Here is a 25,819-nt window from a genome sequence, read left to right on the forward strand (position 1 = left end):
TATAAGGTGAAACGTGCTCGGGTAATACGTGCTGAACCACTGCGGCGTTGTACGCGTACACATCATTAATCCGCCAAAAGGCGACATCCTCAACGCGTCATCTCACCAATGAAATGGCTGCGTTTACGACTAGCCCAATTATTTGCGTTTCGCAACACCCTTGCCTCACGTCAGACCAGAAACACCGAAGAAGCCGAGCGTAAGGGGTGACAAAAAGGATGAGACATATTTAGCCTGAAAGCTCACGTCATCTTTTCTTACATCCCATGCGGGGTAAAATAGCTGATGACGCCAACACTGTTCCGTCATAGACGTGCGATCGATATAAAGTCAGAGCATCATTGACCGTTTCTCATCATTGATAAGGACGTTGGAGTGGCTTGATATTGTCATTTCTTCTTCTATAGAGTTCGTTGATTGATCTATTCATTATGAGGTCTCTTTTGGCTCTTACTTTGGCTACGGCCACTTCAGCCTTCGTGATTCCCGAGGGCTTGGACGCTTTCAATAACTGGAAGGATGATCTTAAGCAAACGCTCGAAGATATTCCTACGCGTCTCCGCAAGCATCTTGATGAAGCGACCGAGCAGCTCTCCACTGAGTTCACAGCCGCAATTCACAACAGACTCCAGGATGAAGAGGTTTTCCTTCCCGCTGATAATGTAGAAGACGACGAGTCTGCGGATATCTTTGGCCGAACGGGCGGTGACTTTACCGATCATACGACTTACGAACTCATCGCCAAGAGCAACCACACCAAGAAGTTCTTCAAGCTTGTACAGAAGCATGAGAAATTCGGCAAGTTGTTGAACAGCACTGATGCGAACTACACGCTTTTTGTCCCGACTGATGAGGCGTTTGAGCATATTCCTCATCATCATAAGGATAAGCCTAGTGATGAATTCGTCGAGGCTGTTCTTAACTACCATCTTGGTATTGGCGAGTATCCTGCGTCACGAATCCTCTTCACACATACTATTCCCACTACACTGAAGGAGCCTTGGCTTGGCGATAAGCCTCAGCGTCTTCGTACCAGCGTCGGATTCTCTGGTGTGAGGCTTAATCTGTACAGCAAGGTCATCGCCGTCAACTTCGTAGGTATATTCCACTAGATCAATTGGTCTTCACTGACTGTTACAGAAAACCAAGAATGGCATCATCCACGCCGTCAACAGAATCCTCGTCCCTCCTCCCTTCATCGGAAAAGAAATCAGCCTCTTCCCCGCCCAATTCTCAACCCTCCTGCTCGCCTTCGAAAAGACCGATTTCGTCAAGTACATCCACAACGTCCCCATGGTCGGCAGCACCGTCTTCGCTCCCTCCAACGACGCATGGCGCCGTTTGGGTCCCCGCGCAAACGCCTTCCTCTTCAACACCGAGACCGGCAAGAAGTATCTCAAGGCTCTTCTGAAGTACCAGATCGTTCCCAACATTACTCTCTACAGTGATGAGGTTTACTATGGCGACGAGAAGATGTCGAAGAAGCTTTTTGGCCACGGTGGTGACTTCCATATTGAGCTTCCGACTCTTCTTGAGAGGAGCGTTGGTGTTGATGTTCATACTTTCAAGAGTTGGACTACTATTGTCTTGAATGGACATAATGTTATTGGGTTTAATGATGCTGTTGGTAAGAATGGTGTTATTCAGGTTCCTAAGACTATTCCTATTCCGCCTCACAGGAAGGGCGAGCATCCTTCCGAGATGGAAGGTGAGATTAGTGTTGAGGAGCTGAAGGAGAGATTGGAGGAGTATGTCGAGGAGGAGGATGACGGTGATTTCGAGAATGGCGAGTTGTAAGAACTGTTCGTTCTTTGGGGTTTGAAAGGATGAAAAGTCCAAAGGTAGATACAAGAGTCGTCAGTATAGTGTAGGATAGTGGGGAGGCACCAAGTTAGACTTCCAAGAAACAATGATTAGTCTCCCATCTGAGCTTCATTTGTGCACGTCAAGATCATGACACAACTGTCGAGTCAGTATTAACAGAATTTAGCCTCAGACAGCGCGAGACGTATGAGTATCACTTTACAAATGCAAAAAGGTTTGACAGAAGACCGATGTATTCTTAATCTAGAAATCTAATCAATTCCGTCCTGTGCATCGCAATTCCCAGGATCTCCGTCACTGGGGGTCTGGCATTCTTAGCTCAGACAAATCCTTCCCAAGACTCTACCAAGTCAAGAGATAAACAAAAACAAAAACAACCATGAGTGGGGGACTTTTCTGTCTACTCGCGCACTCGGTCTGGCACTTCCAGGCTCAGACAACCTTTACCAAACTCCGAAAAACCAACAACAGAAGGGAGAGATCACACGCGTGCAACGGATTTAGTTCTCAGCAGTCTTGATGAGGTATTGACGCATACCCGAATTCTCAGCCTTGCCAAGAGTCTCGATGTTGAGACCAATCTCGTTGGTAAGCTCATGGATCTCAGCCTCATAACGCTTCCAAGACTTGAACATTTGGAAGACAGTGCCGGCGGGGACGTTGATGTTGAACTTGGTGCACTGCATTTCGTGGTTGGCAGTGACATCGAAGTAATGCATCGCTTTGTTGAGCTTGCTCTCAACAGTCCAAGCAGTCTTGGGGTTAGCACCTACAATACCAGCGTGATCTTGAAGACCTTGGAGGTAGGTGGTGAAAAAGGCGTCATACTCGACGGTGTTGTAGGCAGCGTGGGTCTGGCTGGCTTCAGCGCCGGTAGGACCGTCCTGGCCGACAATGAGACGATCGACAGGAGTCATGTGGAGCTTAAACTCGACACAACGATCCTTGGCCATAGAGTCGGGGGCGTTATAGAAGATGCTGCCGAGAGACAGGAAAAGGCGGGCAGTAGGGCGGGTCTTGTTGAAATAGATGTCGCCCTGTTCGAAAGAGCCCCAAAGACCAATACACTTGACACCAGGGAATGTAGCCTTGGCCTTGGCGATGTGCTCGACAAGAGAGGCGTGAGACAGGTCAAGAGCGACATAGACGCACTCCTTGCCCTGGGAGATGAACTCGTGAACATAAGGTTCAAACTTCTTGCTGTTGGCAGCACCGAGATCGATGATGTGAGTTCCAGACTTGAGTTGCTGGACAACTTGCTTGGCAGTAGCCTTGATAATAGCCATCTCGTCCGAAGTCTGGTACGACTTGTCGGCAATTGCATTCCACTTCTCCATGCCAGAAGTGTAGGCGACTTCCTTGGGGAAGTCACCCTTGCCAAGGAAGGCCTTGGGGAGTTGGTCGTCCACGAAGGTGAGGTTGATGGATGAACCACCAATGTCGATCACCTCACCATCAGTGGGATAGGCAGTGGAAAAGGAAGACATGTTGTCGGTTGTGAGGGGTATGATTGTTGTGTGAGTTGATTTGGTGTATGAAGGTGAGGTTGGGAGTTGTTGGTAGTCGTTAATGGTTGTGAGTTGATGTGAAGACCAAGGTCGAGATGTTGTGAGGTTGGTGAGGAGGAAAGAAGAGAACTGGATCAACAACAAGGAAGAGAAGCATTTATTGGGAGATTGACGGTGAATATTCTTGCAGTTCATTTCGCAGTGGTAGCAAACATTGCCAGTGTCAACAAGAACAACAGTCTGTTCGTCGTCGGTCCATGGTGACTAGCGGTCTTGTTCAGCCTGTCGAGCTACCAGCTGAAAGGAACTGCCAGGACAAGTTCGAACAAGCTGTCAGTCCAATAAAACAATGAGCTCGCAGTGCCAGGAAGGCATTGAAGAGATACATTGTTTAGATGTTTCATGCTTCATACTCTATGAGTTACTGGGGAACATCGATGGACTCCATTGGTTAAGGGATTAATGGCAAGTCTTGACACTATTCTTATGGGCAGACGATAGTGGTGATATTGCTTCGCGGGATAAGATACAGGAACTGCACTTGAGATGATATAACAAAGGTATTCACCTCATATTCGCTGTCTAGACAATTGAGCTGGTTTATACCAATCTACGGATATAACATAAACTGCAGCTACAAAAAGGTATTCGCACTAAGCCACTTTTGGAAGCGTCAAGATGCTCTTCACAACATACGATTTTTCAAGAAGCATAAATAAGAGGCCAGATAAGAGACGACGAATAATAGTTCAATACTAGCTAGTCAGATACTGCGTCTCCAAGTTCTACCCACCAGGAGTCCATCCACTGGCACTCCAACTCTCAGGACTAATATCAGGCCAATACAACCCCTGCGCCCCATCATGATACATCGACGCATCAATAAACTGTAAATCTAAAACTGGCTGCGACAGCAACTCCTGCAACGACGGCTCCGACAACGCCATCCCCGCCGTAGGGTTTAGTACATCCAACCCCAACAATCCCGTATCCTGCACCACAAACTGTCCCCTCCTCGCCTCAAGCGCCCTCATACAAACCTTCATAGCATCAACATGTCTACAAAACTCCTCCGCCGCAAAGTTTCCATTCTCCTTTAGTTGGTGCAGAAACTGTGCTGCTGACTCGAACTGCTCTTTGTCACTGCGACATTCTTTGCCGTCGATGAGGCTTGATATCGCGAGGACTGTGGCGGATGAGAAGAGGTATTGCGTGTAGAAGTAGTCGAATGTCGCGAAGGACCCGTCGATCCAGCAGTCGATTAGGAGGCGGCACGAGTGGCGCGCGCAGCGGATGCAGGCTTCGGAGAGGGTCATGGCTGATACGGGGATTTGGGGCTCGGTCCGAGGTTGGGTGTCCCATGCTGAGACGTGAGTCCTCAGGACGTGCAGAAGAATAGGGCGCGTTGCGGTTATGGCGACTTGGTTGAAGTACAAGTGCAGTGAGAGAGGCTTTGGACTTGGTTCTGGGGCATCAGTCGGTTCAATGTGTAGATGAGGCGGCAACTCCTCCACAAAAGCCCTCAGATCCCTCAACGCCTCTTGAACCCTCTGCGACAGTGTTTTCTGCTGTGGTCTTCTCGTATAAATCGCATTGATAACCTTGGCCGCCAATCTCGCAAGTCTCAGGCCCGCGATGAAATACGATGAGTCAGCAAAGTCATCCGATGGCGTATCCAAGACTGGATCAGTAGGAAGATCAACTTCGATGTCGTCATCTTGAATAGCGACAGGATGGCCAAGACGAGAAGCCCACATCCGATCGAAACTATATGCAGTCCACCACACGCGATTTCTGTGTTCTCGTGCGCCGGTGTCGCGGAGTTGGGATTCGGGGACGTTGAGATGAAGACCCATTACGACGGAGAGACGGACTGATGAGCCGGCGAGGGCGTAGGCTGTATAGCGGCGGTTAAGAGCGAGGGAATAAAAAGACTAGATTGTCAGCTTGGTTCTACGAAAAAGGGAGAGACTTACAAGAAGAAGACGAATCTCAATAGCATCAATGCGAGGTCTTTCGCTGATGATCCGAAGAATACGAGTCGCGCGGGCAAAATACGCCATACCAGGAAAGTTCCTATCCTTGGCTGCCGTACGCGTAGAGTACATCTCCCCAATCGCAAACAGAACCCAAAGTTTACTCCTCAGCAACGAATCCGCCGAGTTAGGATTAAGAATCGTCTGCTCTAACCCCTCCAAGATCTGACTCTTTCTCACAATGTAGTAATTCCGACTAACATACTTCAATGCGACATTAACAAGCAACCGTGCCCTAGAGGGTATAGGCCACGGACAATCTTCATCCGAAAGAGCAAGCAATCTCTCGTCCGGTGCATAATTCACCCGGGGTATGTGGCTATGCCCCGGTTCAGAAATAGCCTGCCTAAAGCGCGTCGCAAACGCAGCGTCGGACGCTTCGCCGATGAGGACGGGGGTGTGAAGAACATTCATGTCAAAAAACCAGGGTCGTTCTTCGAGGAGTGTACCCTGTAGGGACGAGGACGTCTCGGTGCTCTGTGAGATTGAGACGTCGGGGATGGTTGGCTCAGGCCGAGGTTTAGCGTCATCTTGACGAAGACGCTGGTTCTCGGCGATGAGATCGTCAATGTATCTGGACCAATTGATAAACATGGGGATACGGAGGATAAAGAGAGAGGGTCTTACTGTTGGCTGACTTTGACGAGACGGTTCTTACGGGGATAGGAACATTCGGCGCCTTTGCTTGCTTGACGGCAGTTTTCACAGGGCTGGCCGCCTGAGCATTTGACTTTTCTCGCATGACATCGCCGACACCTGAACCAATTCAATTAGTCAATCCGCAAAAAATATATTCCAAGTAAATCAAAGACTCTTACGCTGTAGATTTCGTCTTGCGCTGTCGTTTCCCCGGACTCAAGGGCGTAAGCGTCGAAGACCCAACATCCTCCTTGTCCGAGTCACTCTGATGATCAGCCATTGTCTCAAACCTTGTACCAACAGGTGATCTTCAAGGCCAAGTAACACAGTCTTATCTCACAAACCCACCCGATATCTTCCTGATTGGATAGCCGAGTTACCGATTACCAGCTGGTGTCGTGTGACTCCCCAAGAATAGAGAAGTGAAACTCGGTTCAATGACGCCGACAAAAATCGGCGAGAATTTTAACTTTCCCGCGCTGACTCAGCGTTAACCTCGGCAGAAAAGTATGCTTTTCGGTGGTTTGGGGAGTTGGCGCCGAGAGAGGTGAGTGGGAATAAGACGGGTCAAGGTGGTTGACATCCGACACCGCTGGGGAAAGTCATAGCGGTCCACTATAAGTGAGCCAAGATGCAAGGAATTGGGGGGGTTTTAAATACCTGATTGAGAAGGTGAAGAAAACTCTTTTCAGTAAATATTTGTATTGCAGCTTCAATGGATTAATCGGACGTTCATTTCATTCACCTTTGTGTTAATTAAGTTACCCCTCGTTACTAGCTTTTTCGTTGTATAAATCCATTCGTTTATTCACTATGACCACTGAACCAAAAACAGCCCTCACAGCCTCCCCAGAGACGCCATTACCGCCAATCGGTGCAATAGACGACGACGTCGCACAAATCCCCACCTGGCGAAAATGGGTGATTCTCTTCGTGGTATGCTGGATGCCGCTCCCCATGACATTCTGGAGCACCGCCATAATGCCCGCCACCATCGAAGTAGCTTCTGATCTCAACATACCCGTAACTACCATCACCACCATCAATGCTGGTGTCTTTGTAGCACAGGCGTTGTCGGGGTTGATTTGGTTGCCGGTTAGTACGATTATTGGACGCAAGTCTGCGTATCTTGCTGCGAATGCTGTTCTGTGTGTTTGTGCGATTGGGTGCGCGACTGTGCCCAATTTAGCTGGGTTTGCGACGCTTTGGATTCTGGGAGGGAATACGGGGCCGTTCTTTTTGGTTGCTGGGCAGACTATTCTGGCGGATATCTTTGATCCTGTGAGTATGTCTTGATGGTTGAAAGTTGTTTACTGACGGTTGTAGACGTCTCGTGGGACTGCTGTTGGGTTCTTTCTGGGGAGTTGCGTGTCGTTCAATTCAATCGGTAAGCCTATCCGACCTCCTTGACATGAGCTGGTACTAAGATCTACAGCACCTCTTCTCGGTAGTATCATCGCAACATTCACCAGCTGGCGAGTCATCTATGGCGTTGAAGCCGGCATGTGTCTCTTTGGACTCATTCTTTCTCTTCTGTTCATCCCGAAAGCCAGTGAAGTTGAAAATCCCAAGTTGGCTGAGACGACACGTCCTCGAACCGCCAAGGAGATTCTTCGGACGTTCAACCCGATGCACGTATTCTGCCAATTTAAATATCCCAAGGTTATCCTAGCCGTATGTATCCTTCCCCAGTTGAACAAATACAACACTAACATGACAGAACATCGCCTGCGGTCTCCTCGGCTTCAACCAATACGGTCTCCTCTCCTCCATCCGGCGCGTCATAAACCCTCGCTTCAATCTCACATCCCCTCTCGCAAGCGGTCTTTTCTATCTCGCGCCGGGCGCTGGATTTCTTGTCGGAAGTACCGTTGGCGGTAAAATCTCCGACGTAGTCGTCAAGAGATATATGCGAAAGCGAAACGGACAGAGAATTCCTGAAGATCGCTTGAACAGCAGTCTAGCTAGTGTTCTTATCATTCTTCCTCTTGGAACATTGCTCTATGGGTGGAGTGTCTATCATAGACTTGGTGGTATGGCGTTGCCGATTGTGAGTGCGTTTATCCAAGGGTTTGGACTCATGGCGTCGTTTAGTGGGCTGAATACATACGCTGCTGGTAAGTCAATCAACATCAACACACGAATGCGACTAACAGTCTTCAGAGGTTCGACCTGCGCATAGAACGGCAGTTATCACAGGGAAATATGTTATTCAGTACAGTTTCGGCGCAATGAGCGTTGGAGGCGTCGTCCCCATGATTGACGGCATCGGCGTAGGCTGGGGCTTCACCGTTAGTAAGTATACCACTCCACCTTCACTCGAATCTCCACTGACTGGTCAAAGTTACCTGTTTCTCAATGCTCGCTGGTGGCTTAGTTCTCCTTATTGCTCGATTTAGCAAGAATTGGAAGGCGTAGATCAAGACATGGCTTACATAAAATCACGGATAGACATACCAGGAATGATGATCTCTACGAAAAACAGCTCCGGGATCTAGGCGCGGGGAAATCTAGATCTACGCGGCGTAGAAACTTAGATCGAATTAATTACCATAGAAGGAATAGACAAAAGTTATTTTTTGAGCGCCGTAGCTACAGTAGTCAAAACTCACTCCTCATTTTCGCTCCGAGACTGGGGCGATAAGCCACCAATCCGAATTACTTCGGCTTGCATTCCTCCGCCAAGCCTCGTAGTTTAGATCTCGACGGTTCGCATTCGGTCCCGAGAGGCTAATAATTAAACAGTCGTGGATTCTTGGGATCGGGTTGGCTGGGATAAGCCATTGAGTTCTGTGGTGGAAGTTTGCGCTGACATGAGCTAAGATAGCTTGGGGCGAGGGATGTCGGATATCGGCATGTAGCTCACACGGGAATGTCCATGTTGAAGAGTAATAACATGACCGGCTGCTGCTCTTTTTAATTTCGCTAATAAAAGAATTTTTTATTCATCACAGATTGTGAAGAAGTAGTTCGTTTTGAAAGAGCCTGCAACATGTTTCGCGATTTATTGCTTCTCACTTCGCTCTTCAGCTTCACCCTCGCCCAAAGTGGAGCTGATCCCTACGCCCCAGTCTACACGACATGTCCCTCCTCCCTCAAGATCCGCAACGCATCAGATGTACCCATCCCTATCCCTCTTCACCACTATCTCTAACAAAGCCAGGGCCTATCCGATGAAGAGTCATCATGGCGCGAACAGCGCGCCAAGCAGATAATCCCTAATCTCGAAGATTACCTCAAACTCGCCAACATCACCAATTTCAACGTCTCGAACTATATAAACAAGCTCAAGAGTGACGATGTTCCCATCGTTGGGCTCTCCGTCTCGGGCGGAGGCACACAGTCTGGTCTTGGAGGACTGGGAGTCTGGCAGGCGTTTGATGCTCGGTCTGCTATCGCGAGGGCTGCGAGAACGGGCGGGTTGACGCAGCTTTTCTCGTACATCACTGGTCTATCCGGCGGAGGCGCTGTCACCGTTTCTCTACTGTAAGTTCATTCTACCATCATCTCAATTGTTACTCACATTTCAGGGCTGCAAATAATTTCACCACAACGGACGGCGTCAAAAAAGCCTCCAACTTCTCCCTCGATTACTCATCCGGTCCAGACGGCAATCAAACAGCATTCTTCACAACCATCTTCGAAAACATGGGCGCAAAAGATGAATCCGGCTTCCCCGTCTCCGTCGCAGATACATTCGGTCAATTCTGGGGAACTTGGCTCCCCGAGGACAAAGTATACAGCAACTACTCCGACATCGCCTCCAAGAACACCGCCTTTACTCTCGGCGACGCACCAATGCCAATCGTATGCTTCGCAGAAGTCATTCCCGGAAAGTCTCCTGAAATCGGAAAGTTGATGTATCCCGGCTTCAACGAATCTGAACGCTTCAACTTGACTGCGTATGAAGTTACACCCTTTGAGTTTGGAAGTTGGGTTGGTGGCCGCGTTCAGGCGTTTATCCAGACGAAATTCCTTGGTACTTCCATGTCAGAGGGGAAACCGCAGAATAAAAGTGAATGTGTGCAGGGCTTTGATAAACTCACGCTCATGCAGGGCACGACTGCTAATGCATTCACTGCATGGTTTATCGATTCATTTTATGGAATTCCAGTTTTTGCGAAGCGGTGGCTGGAGAAGAGACAGAAGGTTAACCCGGATATTAACGACATTCCTATCCCGAAGGATCAGTATGATAATCCACTGGTTCAGCTTACGAACATGACGGCGGAGTACTTTGACTTGACATTCAATGAGTCGTTGTGGGCGACATATCCGAATCCGTTTGAGGATTACAATGAGGATATGAAGGGTGTTTCGGAGCTTCTTTTAGTAAGTTTTCATACTTTTATCATGAGATGATGCTGATTGTTTAGGTTGATGGGAGTCTTACTCTTGAGAGTAATCCTTTGCGTCCGCTGATCATTCCTGATCGCAAACTTGACTTAATCATTGTTTATGAAGCATCATCTGATGCGCCCAACTCTTGGGTCAACGGCACCAATCTCATCAGTAAGCTTTCAACTTCCATCCGCAGAAAGTCTTATTAACATCTCAGATACCGCCCTCACTGCATCCCAAGGCAACATCCCCTTCCCCAAAATCCCCGACGTAAACACCATCGTCGCCCAAAACCTCTCTTTCCAACCAACATTCTTCGGCTGCAACGCCTCATCCTCCACCCCCCTCCTTCTCTGGCTCCCCAACGCCCCGTGGACCGGCTACACCAACTACTCATACGCCCAAACCCAATTCACAACTAATCAAGTCGACATTGCTCTTGAAAACGCATTCCAGGTAGCCACGTACGGTAATGGTAGTGTCGATGAGAATTGGCCTGCTTGCTTAGCTTGTGCGGCTATAAAGGGTTCGTTGAGAAGATTGGATATTGAGATGCCGAAACAATGTGAGCAGTGCTTTGAGAGGCATTGCTGGAATGGCACGACGAGTGATAGGAAGGCTACGGCGGGGGATTTTAATCTTACGCCGAGATTGGAGCCGGAGCTGAGCTTTGCGAAGTGGAATGCGAGTGATTGGGAGAAGGAGGAGAGTACGGGAAGTGGAAGTGGAGGGGATGATTCGGCCGGTGTCAAGGTTGGGAATAATATGGTTGGTCTGGTTTTGTCGCTGATCGCGATGGCTTACATGCTGTAGTTGTACGTTGCAATGCTGCGAAGCGATATCGGTTGTAGGCAGTTCATTAGTGAGCGCGCGTAATGGCAGAATAATGGATTAATTGCTTCATTCGATGTAGCAAGCGCGAGATTTGAACAGAGTGGATTGAAGAAATGATAAATCTCGTTGCACTTTGTTCACTGTACTAGCAGCTGACTGAACTGTAGTGAACGCGCTACAGAGGGTCAGCTTCGCGTCCACCAATTTTAACTTAAAGCGAGTCCACGCAATCCAGTGGCACTCAATAATATGACTCAATACAGTAACAACCTTCAATTGATTCTACAGCTTCTCTATTAGACCTAGTTCTTCACCTGCACATTCTCCCTCATAACTGCCGGTTCAACCTCTCCATCAGTCGATTTGTTCTCCTCAATCTTCGCCTCATCAACCTTTGTTAGATCAACAGCCTTGAGCGCAAACATAACAATGAGCATCGGCGCCAGAGAGCACGTCGCGGCGATAGCGAGAAGTCGTTGTGTCTCGCGATATGCTTGGTCAATAGCTGCGCGCACAGGCGTACCCTTGGCGAATTTCTGAGCGACGACGATGGACTTGTAGATCTTGAAGGCGTTGGGCTTGGCTTGCTCGGGGAGGTATGTTGTGAGTTTCTGGGGGAGGATGTTGTTCCAGATAGCACCACCGACACTGTAATTGTTAGTGGTGAATAAAATAACCAAGTGGGGCGATGGGCTGACCTGGTACCGACGGCTCCGCCAAAGTTCATGGCTGCGTAGTAAACGCCCGTCACAACGGGGACGTCTTCCTTGGCGACGAGAGCCTGAATAGAGACTTGAGCGGCCGTTTGGTAAAATGCACGACCAACACCGACAAGAGTCTTTGCTGTGATGAAAGATGCTTCGTTGGCGTGGCCTCCGTTCATGTTGACAAAGTGAATCATGAGACCTTGACCAAGGACACAAAGCGGAACACCAATGAAGACAAAGATCTGACTGCGCTTGGTGTACTTCATCAAAACACCGACAAGTACCGAGGCGATCTGGAACGCGACACGAAGAGCGTTACTAGCAAAGTCAGCATTATCTCAACCACATGTGAGAGGTACTTACTCAATGCGCGTAGCATGTCCAGGACTGAACCCCCCGGCGACCTGAAGATAACTCGGAAAGAAGAGGGTAAAGCAAGAATAATGGAAAAAGTCCAACATGGATAGAACGCAAGCCGCAACGACAGTTCGCTCCTTGATCATGCGGAAAGGAACGAATGGAACCTTTGCAAACTTTGTATCCCAGACGAAGAACACGCCGACGACGACAACGCCTATGACGAGCATGGCGATATAGCTTCCCTGATCCCAACGGTCACTATTCCTCGCGCCCGTAAGCGACAACGGTATAAGCGTGAGTCCAAGACCCAGAACAAGAAGCACAGCACCAAGAATGTCTAGATCAACCCAAATAAGGTTGATAATCCTCTTGCTCAAAGGCTGCGTCTTATCAGCAGCGTCCCAAGCGCCCTTTCTTCTATACCCAGCCTTTCTCGCGCGGCGTTGAAGAACATATAAGGTAATAATGAGCGGCGCTGCGCAGAAAGGCAGGATGAGAGCCCACATTCCATAACCCCAGCGCCAGGTTGAGTGTTTGAGAACACTGTCTGCGACAATGGAGCCGAGGTACAGCGTTGGGATCGAGGCGAAGGACTCGGGGAGGGATGTCCAGAGACCGCGGTTAATGAGGCTTGTTGTGTCGGCGATAAAGACTTGTTGCATGATGACGTAGCCGGTGTCGCCGATTGATTCAAAGATTCCGCCGGCCTGTAATGTTAGTTGGGCATCAGAGGGGGATATGAGGGCTTACGATGTAGGTTGCGATGTTTTGACAAGCAGCGTACATTACTTGCGATAGAACGAGGAAGAGAATCGAGAAGGTCAGACCTTCTGCTCTACCAAACACCTGGGACAGTTAGTTTGAGCGTTGGGGTTGAGTGGTATGGTATACATACGTTGGAGAACTTTGCCATGATGGGGTACGTGACGAGACCAATGATTGTGCTGACGACATTGGCTGTCGCAAGCGCTGAATGGCGCTGGAAGGCAGAAGTAGCGTATGCATCGTAGACCTTTGTCGCGTACTTGAGGAATTGGGTTATGAACGTCGTTGCAAATAGACTAAATTGTTAGACGAAGCGTATAGATAGCGGAAGGGAACATACCCAGTAAATGCAACGATCAAAGCCTTCTTAGACCAAGACTCCCTCAGAATATCCGTATTCGAGACTTTCTCACGCTCTTCCTTCGGCGCAGCCTCCACGTCGGAGCTGCGATGAGAAGTATGATCTGCCATTGCAATAAAGCTTAACCAACATTGAATACTGGATACAATGCAACGCTGGCTCCTGTTTATATCCTCTCAGCGACGGAAGTCATTCCGCGCCCACAATCCGGTGATCCATCTAATCTTATCAGATTTTCATGCATCGCGTGATGTAATTGGTCTGCCAAGACATCGCGTGGCATGACTTAACCGTGATCTGATAAAAAAAGCCTCATGTTTTACAGGGATTGGGTAGAGCCGCTTCTTAGCGATGGAGACTTTTAGGTAAATTTCTAGACGGATGGATCACATGAAGATGATTAGCAGTTCGGTTAGATGGTGGATTCTGTGTTGGCGATGTTCCGATAACAGGCGATCTCCAATGACACGTTTCTCATCCCTGCTCAGAGTTTTCGCATCTGATCAGTGATGAGATTTTTGGCTTTGGGTGGCTTGCTGGGTGTTGCCACGCGCTGGAGTGACATCGACCATGTGATTGAAAGTTTATTCCATCAGATAACCTTGTTGTTATCAATCTGATCAGTAACGTAGGGGAGCCATGTAAATCCTCTAAATCATAAACAGTGACCATGCGAAATAAGCGACATGGCGATTTAAAGCCGCGTGCGTTCAGAACCGACCGTTGAAGGAATTTCTGTGCAAATAAGTTCTGTAGATTTAATGATTAACGGTTCATGCAGTACATTGAAGTTATTCCCGACACAATGGTACGCGGAATAATCCGCTGGTCAGGTCCACTTAGGGAGCAAAGGCACCGAGTTCTGGTCTGCAGACGAGTTACCGCTTTGGGAACATACATCCGCTGTCTCTCGCGATGAATTTTCGTACGAAATATCATGTGAGATTCACGTCGCTGGATGTTCTCAGGTAAGCTAAGGGAATGGCATTCTATGAACGAGGACATTGACACCTCTGAATTACAAATTCTATACTATATACCAGTTGTTCACCAGACAACTACTTCTCTACGTATCTCACTATCTTAAGCCTGCAATTGGCCATTGTCAAACTCTGTCCCCGTCTAACCAAGGTTGTTCGGGCTCTTGGCTCGGATCTTAGGTCCATACAAGAAGAAGATCACGGGAACAGGAACAAGCGCCAGCGCCAAGAACGCAAGGATACTGTTCCCCCAACCGAGACCAAGATCATCGTACATAGACAGTCCGGCGAGAGGAAGCATAGCGCCAGCGAGGGATCGGAGGACTGTCATGGCGGCGACGGCTGATGCTGCGTAGGTGATGTACGCGTCGACGAGGTAAGTTTGCAGACACATCTATAATTGTTAGCAACTCATGTCTTGATCAGTATGAGGACAACTTACCATGATACCCATAAGGCCAAAGCAAAACAGCGCAACGCCAATCATGGGCACAATCCAATGCACATTCTGATCCGCCGCCCAACCATACCAAAACAACGCCCCCACAATAAGCAACCCCGAAGGCAACGTCATCCAAATCGGCAACCGATCCTCGGGAACCGTCTTACCGTTCTGCTCAATCTTCTTCTTAATAACAACATCCGTCATGACCCCAAACGTCATTGTACCAAGCAGCATTCCAATACCGGTAGGAAGATACGCCAGACCAATGGTACCAGTGCCGAAACCGTATTGCTGCGCAAAGACAAAGGTGAAGGTGCTGAACATGAGATACAGCACACCGTAGACGATGGCGACATAGAGAGAGAGGATGAACACGGGGAGGTGCGTGAAGAGCATTCTCATTGGGCGGATGGAGGCGTTGCTGAGGCGTTGTTTGGGCGTGAGGCCGTCTTTGTCGAGGATGGAGTATAAGTCTTGGTTGCCGGTTTCTTTTTTGAGCTTGGCGGCTTTGGCGCGGAGAAGCGTTGGGGCGTATGTCTCTGGGGCAGCGAAGTAGCACAGCGCAGCGATGAAGCCGGTCTAAATGGTCAGCGATAATACGATATACACGCAGAGGTATGGGACTTACAAGAATAGCAATCAGCCAGAATACCCAGCGCCATCCAATAGCCTCAACCATATACCCACCCGCCAACGGTCCAATACACGGTCCAAGTAAAGGTCCCATGGCCCAAACAGCCATAGCCTTACCTCTCTCCTGCACCGGAAAGATATCCGATATAGTACCCGATCCATTAGTAACAGGCGTCGAGCCCGTGAAACCCATCAAGAAGCGAAAGACGATAAGCATAGGCATGTTTTGGCTCAGTGCTGTAGCAACGGTCATTATAAGGAAGAGAACATTGGCGATGTTGAAGACGATGGCGCGGCCGTAGATTTCGCTGAGCGGTGCGGCGAGAAGAGGGCCGAATGCGAAGCCGAGGACGTAGACGGAGACGACGAACGTGGCGATGTTGCGGTTGGAAGTTTCGAATTCGCGCATGATGTCTGGGACGCCGGGAGCGAACATTGAGGAGCCCTGGATTGTTAGAGGGGAGTGCAGTTGGGGTTGAGGTTAGGGACGTACGAGAGGTCTGAGATGTTAGCGAGGGTATGAGGAAGAGGGAGAGGGGACATACGTTAGGAGGGTCATGACGGAGAGGGCGCCGATGCAAGTCCATTTCTTCCTGGCAGGCCAGTTCATGGGATTGTTTGGATCATCAGGGCCATCCCAATCAACAGCATTCGGGTCTTCAGGCTGAGCGACGTCTTCTTTCGTAGCTGGACTCTCTTCATCCTTCTTCGCAGCGCTACCAGTGTAAGAAGGCGTGAGCGTCCGTTGACTCGCAGGTCTTTCAATATCGATCGAAGCTTTGTTTTCCGCCATCGTGAAGCTCGTGAAGTCAAAGAGTACTACAAGACGAGAGACGGAAGGGGTAATGAAAAGATATTTAACCAAGCCACGGCACGACCAACGAACCAATGAGCGAGTGAATCGAAAGCGAAACCGAGAGATGGCGGAGAAGAACCAATCGCGTCGCTTTTTCGGGCCCGTTTTAAAACCCGCGCCGGGTCTGTTATGCGGGAGCCCCACACGGATCTGGCGATTTCCGTACCGTTAGTTATGCAATTCTACGGGATTTGTGCAGAGTTGTGCAGAGGTCGGCCGGATGGCCCCTTTTAATTTGATCCGGGGACGGAGTTGTGAATACATGTATTTCACGCCGCGAGGCGGTGACGCGATGAGTTGTTCGGTATCTGTTACGTTTTAGAGAGGAGTTGATTCTTGGCGAGACCTTTATTACTACCTTGAATTCATTTGTCCGTGAGGCAGCCATCTGTTCAATTGAGAACATGGCCGAGTATACGTTATACGCGTTTATACGCGTATACGTTGTCCCCCCGCAGTTTCCGATCATGTGAGGTTAATGCTATTTTTATCCTCAACCTTATCCTTATTTCCATCTTATCGGCGTCACTAACCTTCACAAGAAGTAACAATTCAAGGCGCAACACGATCAATTCAATCTATCCATATAAACAATCTAGACCACCTGATTCCATATTACAACAAACCCACTCAAAGCGTCACCATATCTACCTCCTGCGAACTCAATCTAAGCCTTCCTCTTCTGCAACAGTCCCTTGAACGGATTCTTGCCTCTGAAGCGCATCCACGTAGCAAAGTAAACCACCGCATAATTAAACGCGATGAAAGCGCAGAAAATGCCAAAGTCCCTCCAGATATTCCTATAATACACACTGAAACCTGCTCCAAACTCATCACCAGTAGCATACTGGCAGAACTCACAGTATCCATCTGAGCCAGTGGTTACATACCCTCCAGCGCGCTGAATAAATGGCTCAACATACTCGTCGCACGATTGACCGCTCGGCGGCTCAAAACGAGCAAATTCGCCCTCCTCGCAGCGAACGGGCTGGTCGTGAATCGCAGCGCCGAGGAAGGCTTCGAGGAGGTAGTGGAAGGGAGTGAGCCAGTACATCCATTCGCGCCAGAAGGTAGGAAGACCTTGTGGCGGGACGACGACGCCGCAGAAGGAGACGACGAAGAGGAAGAAGATGGGGACAAGAAGAGATGCGAGGAGCTCATTGGGCGCGAAAGCAGCGATGGCTTGGCCGAAGGAGACGTAGTAAAGCTCAAAAAGCAGAACGAGCAAGAATGCAAAGCCAGAGGTAAAAGCAGATGCGCGCCAGCCGAAAACGCCCCACCACCAGCAATTGAAGTAAATACCACCCGCGACAATACGATACGGAATCTCAACGACGACAACGGCTGTAGTCCAAGCTACCCAGCTGTAGATCTTGGCGTTGTTCTCTCTCCACTGGAAGATCTGACGCGATTTGAGGAAGACGGGCTGGAGCTGCTGGATAAGAGGTGGACTAATCGTGAGCGTCATAAAAATGGAGAACAGCCTGTTCTGGTAATCAATCGATGCGAAACCGATCTTGTAGAACGTGAAACAGTTGAAGAGACCGGTTGCGATGTGAAGCATAAAATTGCCAAAGATGTAATCAGGTGAGCGCCAGAACGAAACGAAGCTTCGACGAACGACGGCGTATGTCTGTGTAGATAAAGGCATGGCGTACTCGCGATCATCTTTGAGACTCTTTGATGGTTCAACGTTTCGGCGACGTTCAATCATCTCCTCAATCTCCTGCGAGCGCTTCTGTCGCTCTGAAGACTCTGCCCAGACATCGCCCCAGTCTTGACCATCGTAGTCAGGATTTCCAGCACCAATTGCATCGAGCATGTATTCCGCTGGATTTGCGTGCGGGGGACACTTGGGACCGCCGTTGGACTCGAAGTAATTAATCAAGTTCTCTGAATCATGGCCCAAAGGTCCGTGGTAGACGACGCGACCGCCTGATTTGAGAAGCAAGAGCTCGTCGAAGTTTTCGAAGAGAACAGCGGAGGGTTGATGGATCGTACAGAGAACAGCTTGCCCTGCGTCTGCGAGTTTTCTCAAGAAGCGTACGATGTTAAATGCAGCGCCTGAGTCAAGACCAGAAGTGGGTTCATCCAAAAACATAAGCAATTCCGGCTTTGACGCTAGTTCAACACCAATCGTCAAGCGCTTGCGCTGCTCTGCGTTAAGACCTTGTCCAACTGTACCGATGATCGCACCAGCAATATCGCGCATCTCAAGTAGATCAATGATAGTCTCACAATACTCCATTTTTTCCTGCTTCGATACTTCTTTTGGTTGACGAAGTAGAGCAGAAAATTGGAGGGCTTCGCGCACGGTGGCGGTGGGTTCGTGGATGTCCATTTGTTCAGCGAAGCCAGTTGCGCGCTGGAAGGATTTTGGCAGGGGACGCCCGTCGACGAGAAAGTCGCCTGTGATGGTGCCGAAGTTGAGACGTTGGGCGAGACCGTTGAGAAGAGTTGTTTTGCCAGCGCCTAATACTGTTAGAATGATTATGTCAATTAAAGGGAATGGAACGTACCAGATGCGCCCATCAGAGCAGTTAATTTACCAGGGCGAACATAGCCTTGAACATCGTTGAGAAGTTTCCGCTCGCCTTTCTCGTAGGGAATCGTGTAATTGATGTTCTGGAACGTAAACACTGTTTCATTCTTGGCGACTTCTTGGGTGATCTGTTCGTCGCTCTTGGTACGTTCAGCATCACCGTTCGCGACAGGATCACTGCGGCCAGACTCTTCATCATGCTTATCGCCCTTGGCTCGACCGCCTGTTGCGATGGACTCTTCGACCTTTTTAGGAACTTGTCCTCGCTTGAAGACGGTGATTGCGCCGCCGCCGACGTTGGGCTTCATAAGTTCCATACCAAGAGCAGTGAGGAACACGAAAAGGATAAAGAACGCCCAGAGAAAGCCGAAGTTGCGCCAGAGGTGGGAACGGGTGTATGTAAAGGATTCTTGGATATACGCGGCACCAGATACAGAAGTTGAGCCAAGCGATGCACCCGCAAGAGTACAGCCTTGGTTCTGAGGTCGCGCATTCGGACCTTGCGGTACAAGATACGGCGGTTCGCATTGGAGAGTAAGGTAAGCGAACTCATTGGCCATGAGACACTCAAAACCATACTGAATCCAATTGATCCAACGTAGCCAGCCAAACCAAGGATGCATCGAGTCCGGCGGAATAAGATAACCCGTATATACAACGAGAATCTGAATCGCAACACCAGTAAACCTCGTCGCGACATCCAACGTCCCGCACCACGCTGAGATAGCCCTGAAGAACGCATACGTCACCATAGTGACGAGCCAAAGAATAAGACACGAGATGAAAAACTGCGACGCCGTTCGCGCGAGGTTGGCCATGAAGTAGATGATGACGTTGAAGATGATGACTTGTATAAAAACAAGCGGGACATCAACGACTGTCTGGGCGATGGCGAATGCAGAAGGGCGGTAGAACGAGAAGGATTTGTGCTTGAGGAGAATAGGCTTTGACTCGAATGCGGCGGTTTGTTCAGCGAGCGCGAGAAGGGCGTTGAAGAGAAGAAGAAAGAAAAGTGCACCACCACGAGGAAAAGCTCCAGCCGCTGTGTCGGGAAGATTGTAGAAGAGCGAACCGACAATAAGACCTTGGAACAACAAACCGCCCCATTTTCCAAACAGAGACGCTTTGTCACCAAACATGACGAGGAACTGGCGGTGCGTGCAGGCCAAGACCTGTTTGTGGAACGCAATCTCATAGTTCTTCTTCTTGCTCTTCTCACTCTCATTCCTCCTCCGCTCCTCCGCCAACGTCTCAAGCTCAGCCTCAAACTCATCGATATCACGAAGATTCTTCTGATAATCCTCGCTGCGGCGGTATGCATCAGAGAACTCCCCCGCCGTGCGCGGGATCCGATCTTCCCAGCCCTCGCGAACACTGCGTTCATGCTCATCCGTCACACTCGTCAGAAAATCAGCTGTAGTCCACCGCTCAGGACACTCAAATCCCAGCTCCATGAAATACTTCTTCGCATCTTCTGCGCGCCCGTAGTAAAGACATTTTCCCTCATCGATGAGCAATACCTTATCAACGAGGTCGTACAGCGTCTCACCAGCTTGATAGAGCGAAACAGCCGTCGACGTATCAGCCATGTTCGTCATAGCGCGAATAGACTTTACGTACTCCACCGCCGTACTCGCATCAAGGCCTTTACTGGAATTATCCCAGCCCTGTACCGAAGCGCGCGTAATCATGGCTTCTGCGATGGAGACGCGCTTGCGCTCGCCGCCAGAAACACCTCGAATAAATTCGTTGCCGACTTTTGTGCCGAGGGTGTGTTCGATCCAGAAGAGCTTTGTGACGACGCGCAGAAACTCGCGGACGTAGTCTTGTCGTGTTTCACCTTCGAGACGGGATTCTTTGCCTGGTGTGCGGGTCTGCAGCGCGAAGGTGAGGGTGCGCTTTACAGAGAGGGTTGCGTAGTGGAGGTCGTCTTCGGGGTTGTAGATGATCTCGCCGCGGAAGTCTTTCGCCATTGTCGATGCGTCCGTTCCGCCGTATGTTACTTGTCCTTCGACGGATTCGAAGCCTGCGCGTTGGTTGCAGAATGTTTTGAGGAATGTACTGCATCCTGCGCCTGGACGTCCAAGAACAAGGAGTAATTCACCTGGTCTCACACAGCCGTCGAAGTTGCTGATGAGGTCTCTGACAGGTGGTTTCGCCATCGCAGCTTTCGGTCCTTGGGTAAATAACTTTCCCAGTTTTCGCGGCAGGCCTAGGAAGAAATCCCCAACAGTAGGTTGAAGACTCGACCCGAGACCAACACCGCGAACAGTGAGGTTACGAAAGACAACACCGCTATGTCGCGTCTTTTCCTCTTCGCTCTGCTGCTGGCGCTTTTGGCCAAAGATACGAGACATGAGACGGTCGAGTTCTTCATTATCTTCGTTTTCTTCTTCTTTTTCAGCGGGTGTTGAAGCGTTGGTGCGACGACGGGAGAGGACGCGGAAGAGATCATCTTCAGTGCGATGAGACTTGCGCTTCTCGAGGGGAGGTTTCTCATTTTCGGTGTGCGATTTGATCGGGGCAAAGATTGGTTCGTCGGGTGCGTCGTCGTTGGCAGAAGATACACTCTTGCGCTTTTCTTCAGATTCGCCACGTGGAAGAACAGTGCTTGATGAAGAATTGCGATCGAGAACAGGCGCGTGTTGCTGTTGGGGCTCAGAGGTTAACGCCCCAGTCGCGCCAGATGAGGCTGTAGTGCCCAATGCCGCTGAACTGCCGGCGGTGACATGATCGTACGTCGTAAAGCCAGGGCTTGCCGCAGTATCACGGCCCGCAAACCCGGCCTCAAGTTGTCTATCGATATTTCCCGTTGGGGTAATCTGATCAATCGAGTTGACGCTTGGCGTGACAGGAAATCCGCCCGGGATGTCTTCATCCCTAGGCGTAGGTCTCTCATCAGCCATTTCAACAAAAAATAGCAGAATAACCTCACGGCAACGATGATGAACACTCTATTCTAGGTTTACGGGCATTGACCATAATAAACAGACATTCTTTTTACTTGTGATATATCTATGACGACATCAAAGAATGGTCTAGTCGGTCTTTCGGACATGCTGGAATTGCGACGGGGCCCGGGCGTTGGGTGGAGATTGGGCGTCATAGATTGGTAGAGTAGGTTACCCTGTAGTTTTCGGAGAGATTAATTTTGACTTGCGAGTAACATACACTACAGGTCAAGTTACGCATGACGTTGCAGCGGCATTTTTAATTGTCCGAAGGAGGGAACGTGTCGTCGGCTGAGGCTTGTGATTATCAACTTGTCATACACTTTCAGCTTTGACCTTTCGGAGGATTTGTTAGATCGTAGTCTTATCTTGGCATCTGTCGGTCATGAGCGGATTGCAACCCAACCTGGCGAGACAAGATTAGGGCAGGTTGATTCATTTTCTTCGATCTGTGCGATTGATTGCATTCAATGTCTTTGATACGTGTAAGACTTGTACATGCTGTGTAACTGCACCCGTGACAAAAAGATTCGTCATACTCACAAATGCGGCGTCTTGCACTCAAAGACCCGTATCACTCACTCACTGTACAGTATGTCTCCCCAATCTCCACCGCCAAGCTTCCATCACTTCTCACTAAAAAAAACGACACGCGCGATGGCACTAAAACATTCCGATTACCAGGAATTCAAGCACTCTAACCAGGGGAAAATTGAACTAGACTAAGGTGACTAGACTAGAACATTTGAAACATGACCAGATAAAAATCAGATCATGGCCTCCATTGATTATCGGGCATTCATCTTGCCATTTCGAGACTGCTGCAGCGATGTTTCAATGTCTGTCTCAGCTCGACCTCTCATATCTCAGCGTCAAAAAGGCGGGCGCCAATTAACCGCCGATAGAGACAATTCGCACTTTTACGCTCGGATAAAAAGAGCCGATTGTGAATTAGCGGGAGATGTACCCGCGCTTCTAATCTGATCTGTACCTGGGTTTAAATCGTGAAGCTAAGCTTAGCTTGAAGTTCAAAACACCATCACCAAAGACCCAAGATGTAGAATAAACGTCCTTTTTTTTTTATTGTTTTGAGAGCAAGAAAAATGAAGGACAAGTGCTGCGACATGTGCTGCGACATGTGCCGCATTCATAGGATCACATTTTCATCCCCCTCAGCCCAGACCCAGCCCAGATGCAAGCCTCGAATGCATAGAAAGCCCTTGTGTTACACCAACCTCAAGGGCATTCGATGCCCAACAGTCCTCTCGCGATCATCGGACCGGTCCGACAAGCTTGATTCGCTAAATATACTGAATTTTGCTTCTGTGGGCGAAAGGTAGTCCCGCATGCATACTCCTGCTGGTCAAGGTATATATGAGGCCCAAATCCCCCATCTCAAGACTACTACTCAACTAGCATTTTTTTTATCATTTCATCACCACTAAGACCAAAAAACCATGTGTCAAATTGTTGAAGAAAACGGCAACAAACCGCAGAAGCAGAGTCAGAACTGCTGCATGCAATCCTCGGCTACGCGATCTTCACAGGGTCCTGCCGATCAGCCTCAATATCACGTCGAGAGCTTCCCCATCCCCGCTCCTCAATCGGAATATGACTTTGATCATCGGAGAACTATCACCATTGAATCTCAGCAGCGACTATGGCCTCAGGACATCTGGGTTCACAGTCCACATGGACGACAGCTGTATCAGCCTGTATTGATGTTTGAGACGACTGCCCCGGAGGACAAGACGGAGACGAATGGACATGCTTCTAAGAGCGGTTAATGTCCTCAACACCTGGACGGAGAAATGCCGGTATGCGATGCGATATGGGATGTTTGTCTGGAGGAGTCGTGATGGGAAAATGGAATTGAAAGGGAATGGGACGGTATGTTGGAGAGTCTGTGATGACATCGCCAATCAGATCAATTGGGATTTATTTGCATTTCGACCAAAAAAAAACCAAAAAAAAACATAAAACAAGAACAAGGGCTTTCTACGTCTGTACCATCGCATTTGGGGCACTGTACTAGCATAGCGAACACGATTGATGAGACATAATAAATCGCAATCGATTCCCCAACATCAACATGATCGCCTTACTCTTGCCAATTGAAGCTTCAACACTCAAACCTCCACTCAACATCCTCCCACCCCTCCCTCATCACTATCTCAGCTCCCAACCCAGCGCCATACCTCTCCGGCCGCACCGTCCCGCCCGCAAGCTGCGGCCCCAGCATCTTGACATCGCCAAACCGCATCCCAACAGCCTCAATCTCAAAGCCTAGCAGCAGAGCAGACGCGAACCCAATGATCTCTGCGAAAGCGAGGTTTCGGCCTGGGCACAGATGGCGACCGCCGCCGAAGGGTATATACGCTGCCTTGCGCTTGCGCTCCTCTTCAAAGTTTCCCCTGGAAGATGGGAGGAAGCGCTCTGGATTGAAGACGTTGACATCAGCGCCCCAGACACTGTCCTCGTAGTGTGCTACGCCAGCGGGAAGTTGCAGGTCTGTACCCTTTTTAAGAATATATGTTGTTCCTTCGGGCGTCGTGATGCTTGTGTCTTCGAGGATGCGTCGCATGCTGAGGGTCTGGTTCGCAAGACGTAGTGTCTCGCGATAACAGCTCACCAGCAGAGGAAGCTTCTCTTCAAAATCTGCTATATTAAACGTCGCACTCCTCTTCCCATTATTATCCTCTATAACAGCTGCATCCTCAGCTTCGACTCGTATCCGCGCGAGGAGATCTGGTCGGTCAAGGATATACAATAAGAGCCAGTAAAACGTCGGCACAGCATTAAGCGTCGCCACATTCGGAAGAATAACCTCAAACTTCCCGATCTCATACCCCGTTAGACCGTTCTTTCGCAGTGCTCCGGCGCGGTTTCGTACGAGGGCGGAGACACTGGGATCGTGGATGTCGTGGTCTTCGGAGTACCATTTGCAAGCGATGTTTTGGAGCGTGGAGCGCGCTTTGTAGGCTTTTGGCATTGTGATTGATGGGAAGAGCGAGAGGAGGAAGTAGGGGACTGATTCTTCGAAAAGCCTGGCTTATTAGCGGTGCGTAGACGCGGGATGGGGGACATACCACATGTCTTCAATTAAAGAAGGATCGCCATTGAAAGGATCGGTGTCGCCGTAGAGAGATCGCGTTGTAGCGAGGCTCATAACATCGCGACACCAGAGATAAAGATTCTTCACGTGTAACCGTCCATTTGCGACCGTCTCCTTTCCCGCATTGATCGAATCGGCACGTATCGTCGCGTGGTTCAGCTTCGCAGCGATGCTACCCAGGAAATGCACATTCATCTGATGCAAATGCCTAACCTGGAAGCTCGCATGAATCGCCTCTGTAAATTCATCGTAAACTCCCGGTACTTTAACTTTCGCAAAAGTCTCGTGCTTCAGCGCGAATGTCTTTTCCGCGTAGTCAAAGACAAAGGGCTCGAAGGACGCGGTTTTGTTGCGGAGGAGGGTTTGGAGGAGCGCGGGGTCGAAGGCGGCGTAGACTTTGCCGTTGAGCATGGGCAGCGTCGCGATTTGGACGTGAGGGTTCTCATTGCTGCGATTGACGTGTTAGAAATTAAGGTAGAAGAGGGGAGAGACGGACTGGATTATTCTGCTGTAATCTGCTTGGTGACGAATTATCCCGATGATGTGTCCTACCCAGGGAATCGACGGTTTCAAGACTGGCGGTTCACGTGGGTCAATGCGGGGAGTTAGTAGGCGGTTTAGCAGTGAGAACGCCACTATAACCGCCAAAACGGTTGTACTCAGAATTGTGACATTTCCACCGCGATAGTCAACGAGACTTGTCAGTAGTGATTGAGAAGTCATCGTCGCTGGGTGATGGGGGAAGATGAAGGAATTAGGGCGGATTTAATTGATGAGCGGTGAATTGCTAATGCTGCTGACTGTATTGGTGCCTGGCATCACTAGTGCTGAGGCCGGGAGATTCGATCAAGAGGAGGAATTGGCCAGTCGTGGTGTATTCGCTTCCATGCTCGCATTGTAAGCAATTGACTTGAAGGATTCA

General features: G+C 49.5%; 10 protein-coding genes across 11 annotated transcripts; 4 read left to right on the forward strand and 6 right to left on the reverse strand.

Moving 5' to 3' along the window:
- The first annotated feature begins 239 nt into the window (after window positions 1-239).
- On the forward strand, window positions 240-2,013 carry FOIG_12533 (uncharacterized protein). Its single transcript, XM_031213446.1, has 2 exons — window positions 240-1,094; window positions 1,141-2,013. Exons 1-2 carry the CDS (start codon window positions 432-434, stop codon window positions 1,795-1,797), a joined length of 1,320 nt encoding a protein of 439 aa, XP_031056777.1. The 5' UTR covers window positions 240-431; the 3' UTR covers window positions 1,798-2,013.
- Window positions 2,014-2,324: 311 nt separating this feature from the next.
- Window positions 2,325-3,311, reverse strand: FOIG_12534 (uncharacterized protein; the record flags this gene model as incomplete). Its single annotated transcript, XM_031213447.1, has 1 exon — window positions 2,325-3,311. The coding sequence occupies one exon, from the start codon at window positions 3,309-3,311 to the stop codon at window positions 2,325-2,327; it is 987 nt and encodes a 328-aa protein (XP_031056778.1).
- Window positions 3,312-4,060: 749 nt separating this feature from the next.
- Window positions 4,061-6,287, reverse strand: FOIG_12535 (uncharacterized protein; the record flags this gene model as incomplete). The annotated part of the gene is made up of 4 exons (XM_031213448.1): window positions 4,061-5,266; window positions 5,309-5,942; window positions 5,996-6,124; window positions 6,187-6,287. The coding sequence occupies 4 exons, from the start codon at window positions 6,285-6,287 to the stop codon at window positions 4,118-4,120; spliced, it is 2,013 nt and encodes a 670-aa protein (XP_031056779.1). The 3' UTR covers window positions 4,061-4,117.
- A 390-nt stretch (window positions 6,288-6,677) lies between these two features.
- FOIG_12536 (uncharacterized protein) lies at window positions 6,678-8,588 on the forward strand. Its single transcript, XM_031213449.1, has 6 exons — window positions 6,678-7,288; window positions 7,334-7,394; window positions 7,443-7,681; window positions 7,728-8,124; window positions 8,171-8,302; window positions 8,352-8,588. The coding sequence occupies exons 1-6, from the start codon at window positions 6,821-6,823 to the stop codon at window positions 8,423-8,425; spliced, it is 1,371 nt and encodes a 456-aa protein (XP_031056780.1). The 5' UTR covers window positions 6,678-6,820; the 3' UTR covers window positions 8,426-8,588.
- A 122-nt stretch (window positions 8,589-8,710) lies between these two features.
- FOIG_12537 (uncharacterized protein) lies at window positions 8,711-11,293 on the forward strand. The gene is made up of 5 exons (XM_031213450.1): window positions 8,711-9,125; window positions 9,171-9,493; window positions 9,538-10,339; window positions 10,384-10,519; window positions 10,566-11,293. The coding sequence occupies exons 1-5, from the start codon at window positions 9,000-9,002 to the stop codon at window positions 11,159-11,161; spliced, it is 1,983 nt and encodes a 660-aa protein (XP_031056781.1). The 5' UTR covers window positions 8,711-8,999; the 3' UTR covers window positions 11,162-11,293.
- Window positions 11,294-11,484: 191 nt separating this feature from the next.
- FOIG_12538 (uncharacterized protein) lies at window positions 11,485-13,485 on the reverse strand (the record flags this gene model as incomplete). The annotated part of the gene is made up of 6 exons (XM_031213451.1): window positions 11,485-11,830; window positions 11,881-12,207; window positions 12,253-12,956; window positions 13,000-13,095; window positions 13,145-13,310; window positions 13,355-13,485. The coding sequence occupies 6 exons, from the start codon at window positions 13,483-13,485 to the stop codon at window positions 11,485-11,487; spliced, it is 1,770 nt and encodes a 589-aa protein (XP_031056782.1).
- Window positions 13,486-14,214: 729 nt separating this feature from the next.
- FOIG_12539 (uncharacterized protein) lies at window positions 14,215-16,239 on the reverse strand. The gene is made up of 5 exons (XM_031213452.1): window positions 15,979-16,239; window positions 15,927-15,933; window positions 15,429-15,878; window positions 14,798-15,379; window positions 14,215-14,749 (listed from the first exon to the last, which is right to left on the reverse strand). The coding sequence occupies exons 1-5, from the start codon at window positions 16,224-16,226 to the stop codon at window positions 14,498-14,500; spliced, it is 1,539 nt and encodes a 512-aa protein (XP_031056783.1). The 5' UTR covers window positions 16,227-16,239; the 3' UTR covers window positions 14,215-14,497.
- A 544-nt stretch (window positions 16,240-16,783) lies between these two features.
- On the reverse strand, window positions 16,784-21,822 carry FOIG_12540 (uncharacterized protein). The gene is made up of 2 exons (XM_031213453.1): window positions 18,809-21,822; window positions 16,784-18,761 (listed from the first exon to the last, which is right to left on the reverse strand). The coding sequence occupies exons 1-2, from the start codon at window positions 21,735-21,737 to the stop codon at window positions 16,957-16,959; spliced, it is 4,734 nt and encodes a 1,577-aa protein (XP_031056784.1). The 5' UTR covers window positions 21,738-21,822; the 3' UTR covers window positions 16,784-16,956.
- Window positions 21,823-22,781: 959 nt separating this feature from the next.
- On the forward strand, window positions 22,782-25,019 carry FOIG_12541 (uncharacterized protein). The gene has a single exon (XM_031213454.1). The coding sequence runs from the start codon at window positions 23,240-23,242 to the stop codon at window positions 23,567-23,569; it is 330 nt and encodes a 109-aa protein (XP_031056785.1). The 5' UTR covers window positions 22,782-23,239; the 3' UTR covers window positions 23,570-25,019.
- On the reverse strand, window positions 22,961-25,710 carry FOIG_12542 (uncharacterized protein). Of its 2 annotated transcripts, XM_031213455.1 has the most exons (3): window positions 25,394-25,710; window positions 24,872-25,345; window positions 22,961-24,829 (listed from the first exon to the last, which is right to left on the reverse strand). In XM_031213455.1, the coding sequence occupies exons 1-3, from the start codon at window positions 25,618-25,620 to the stop codon at window positions 23,905-23,907; spliced, it is 1,626 nt and encodes a 541-aa protein (XP_031056786.1). In that variant the 5' UTR covers window positions 25,621-25,710; the 3' UTR covers window positions 22,961-23,904. The 2 variants fall into 2 exon arrangements, with proteins under 2 accessions (XP_031056786.1, XP_031056787.1); XM_031213456.1 differs by having other exon boundaries at window positions 24,872-25,660.
- Between the last annotated feature and the right edge of the window lie 109 nt (window positions 25,711-25,819).

Source organism: Fusarium odoratissimum, assembly GCF_000260195.1.
Source record: "Fusarium odoratissimum NRRL 54006 unplaced genomic scaffold supercont1.27, whole genome shotgun sequence".
Lineage (NCBI taxonomy): Eukaryota > Fungi > Ascomycota > Sordariomycetes > Hypocreales > Nectriaceae > Fusarium > Fusarium odoratissimum.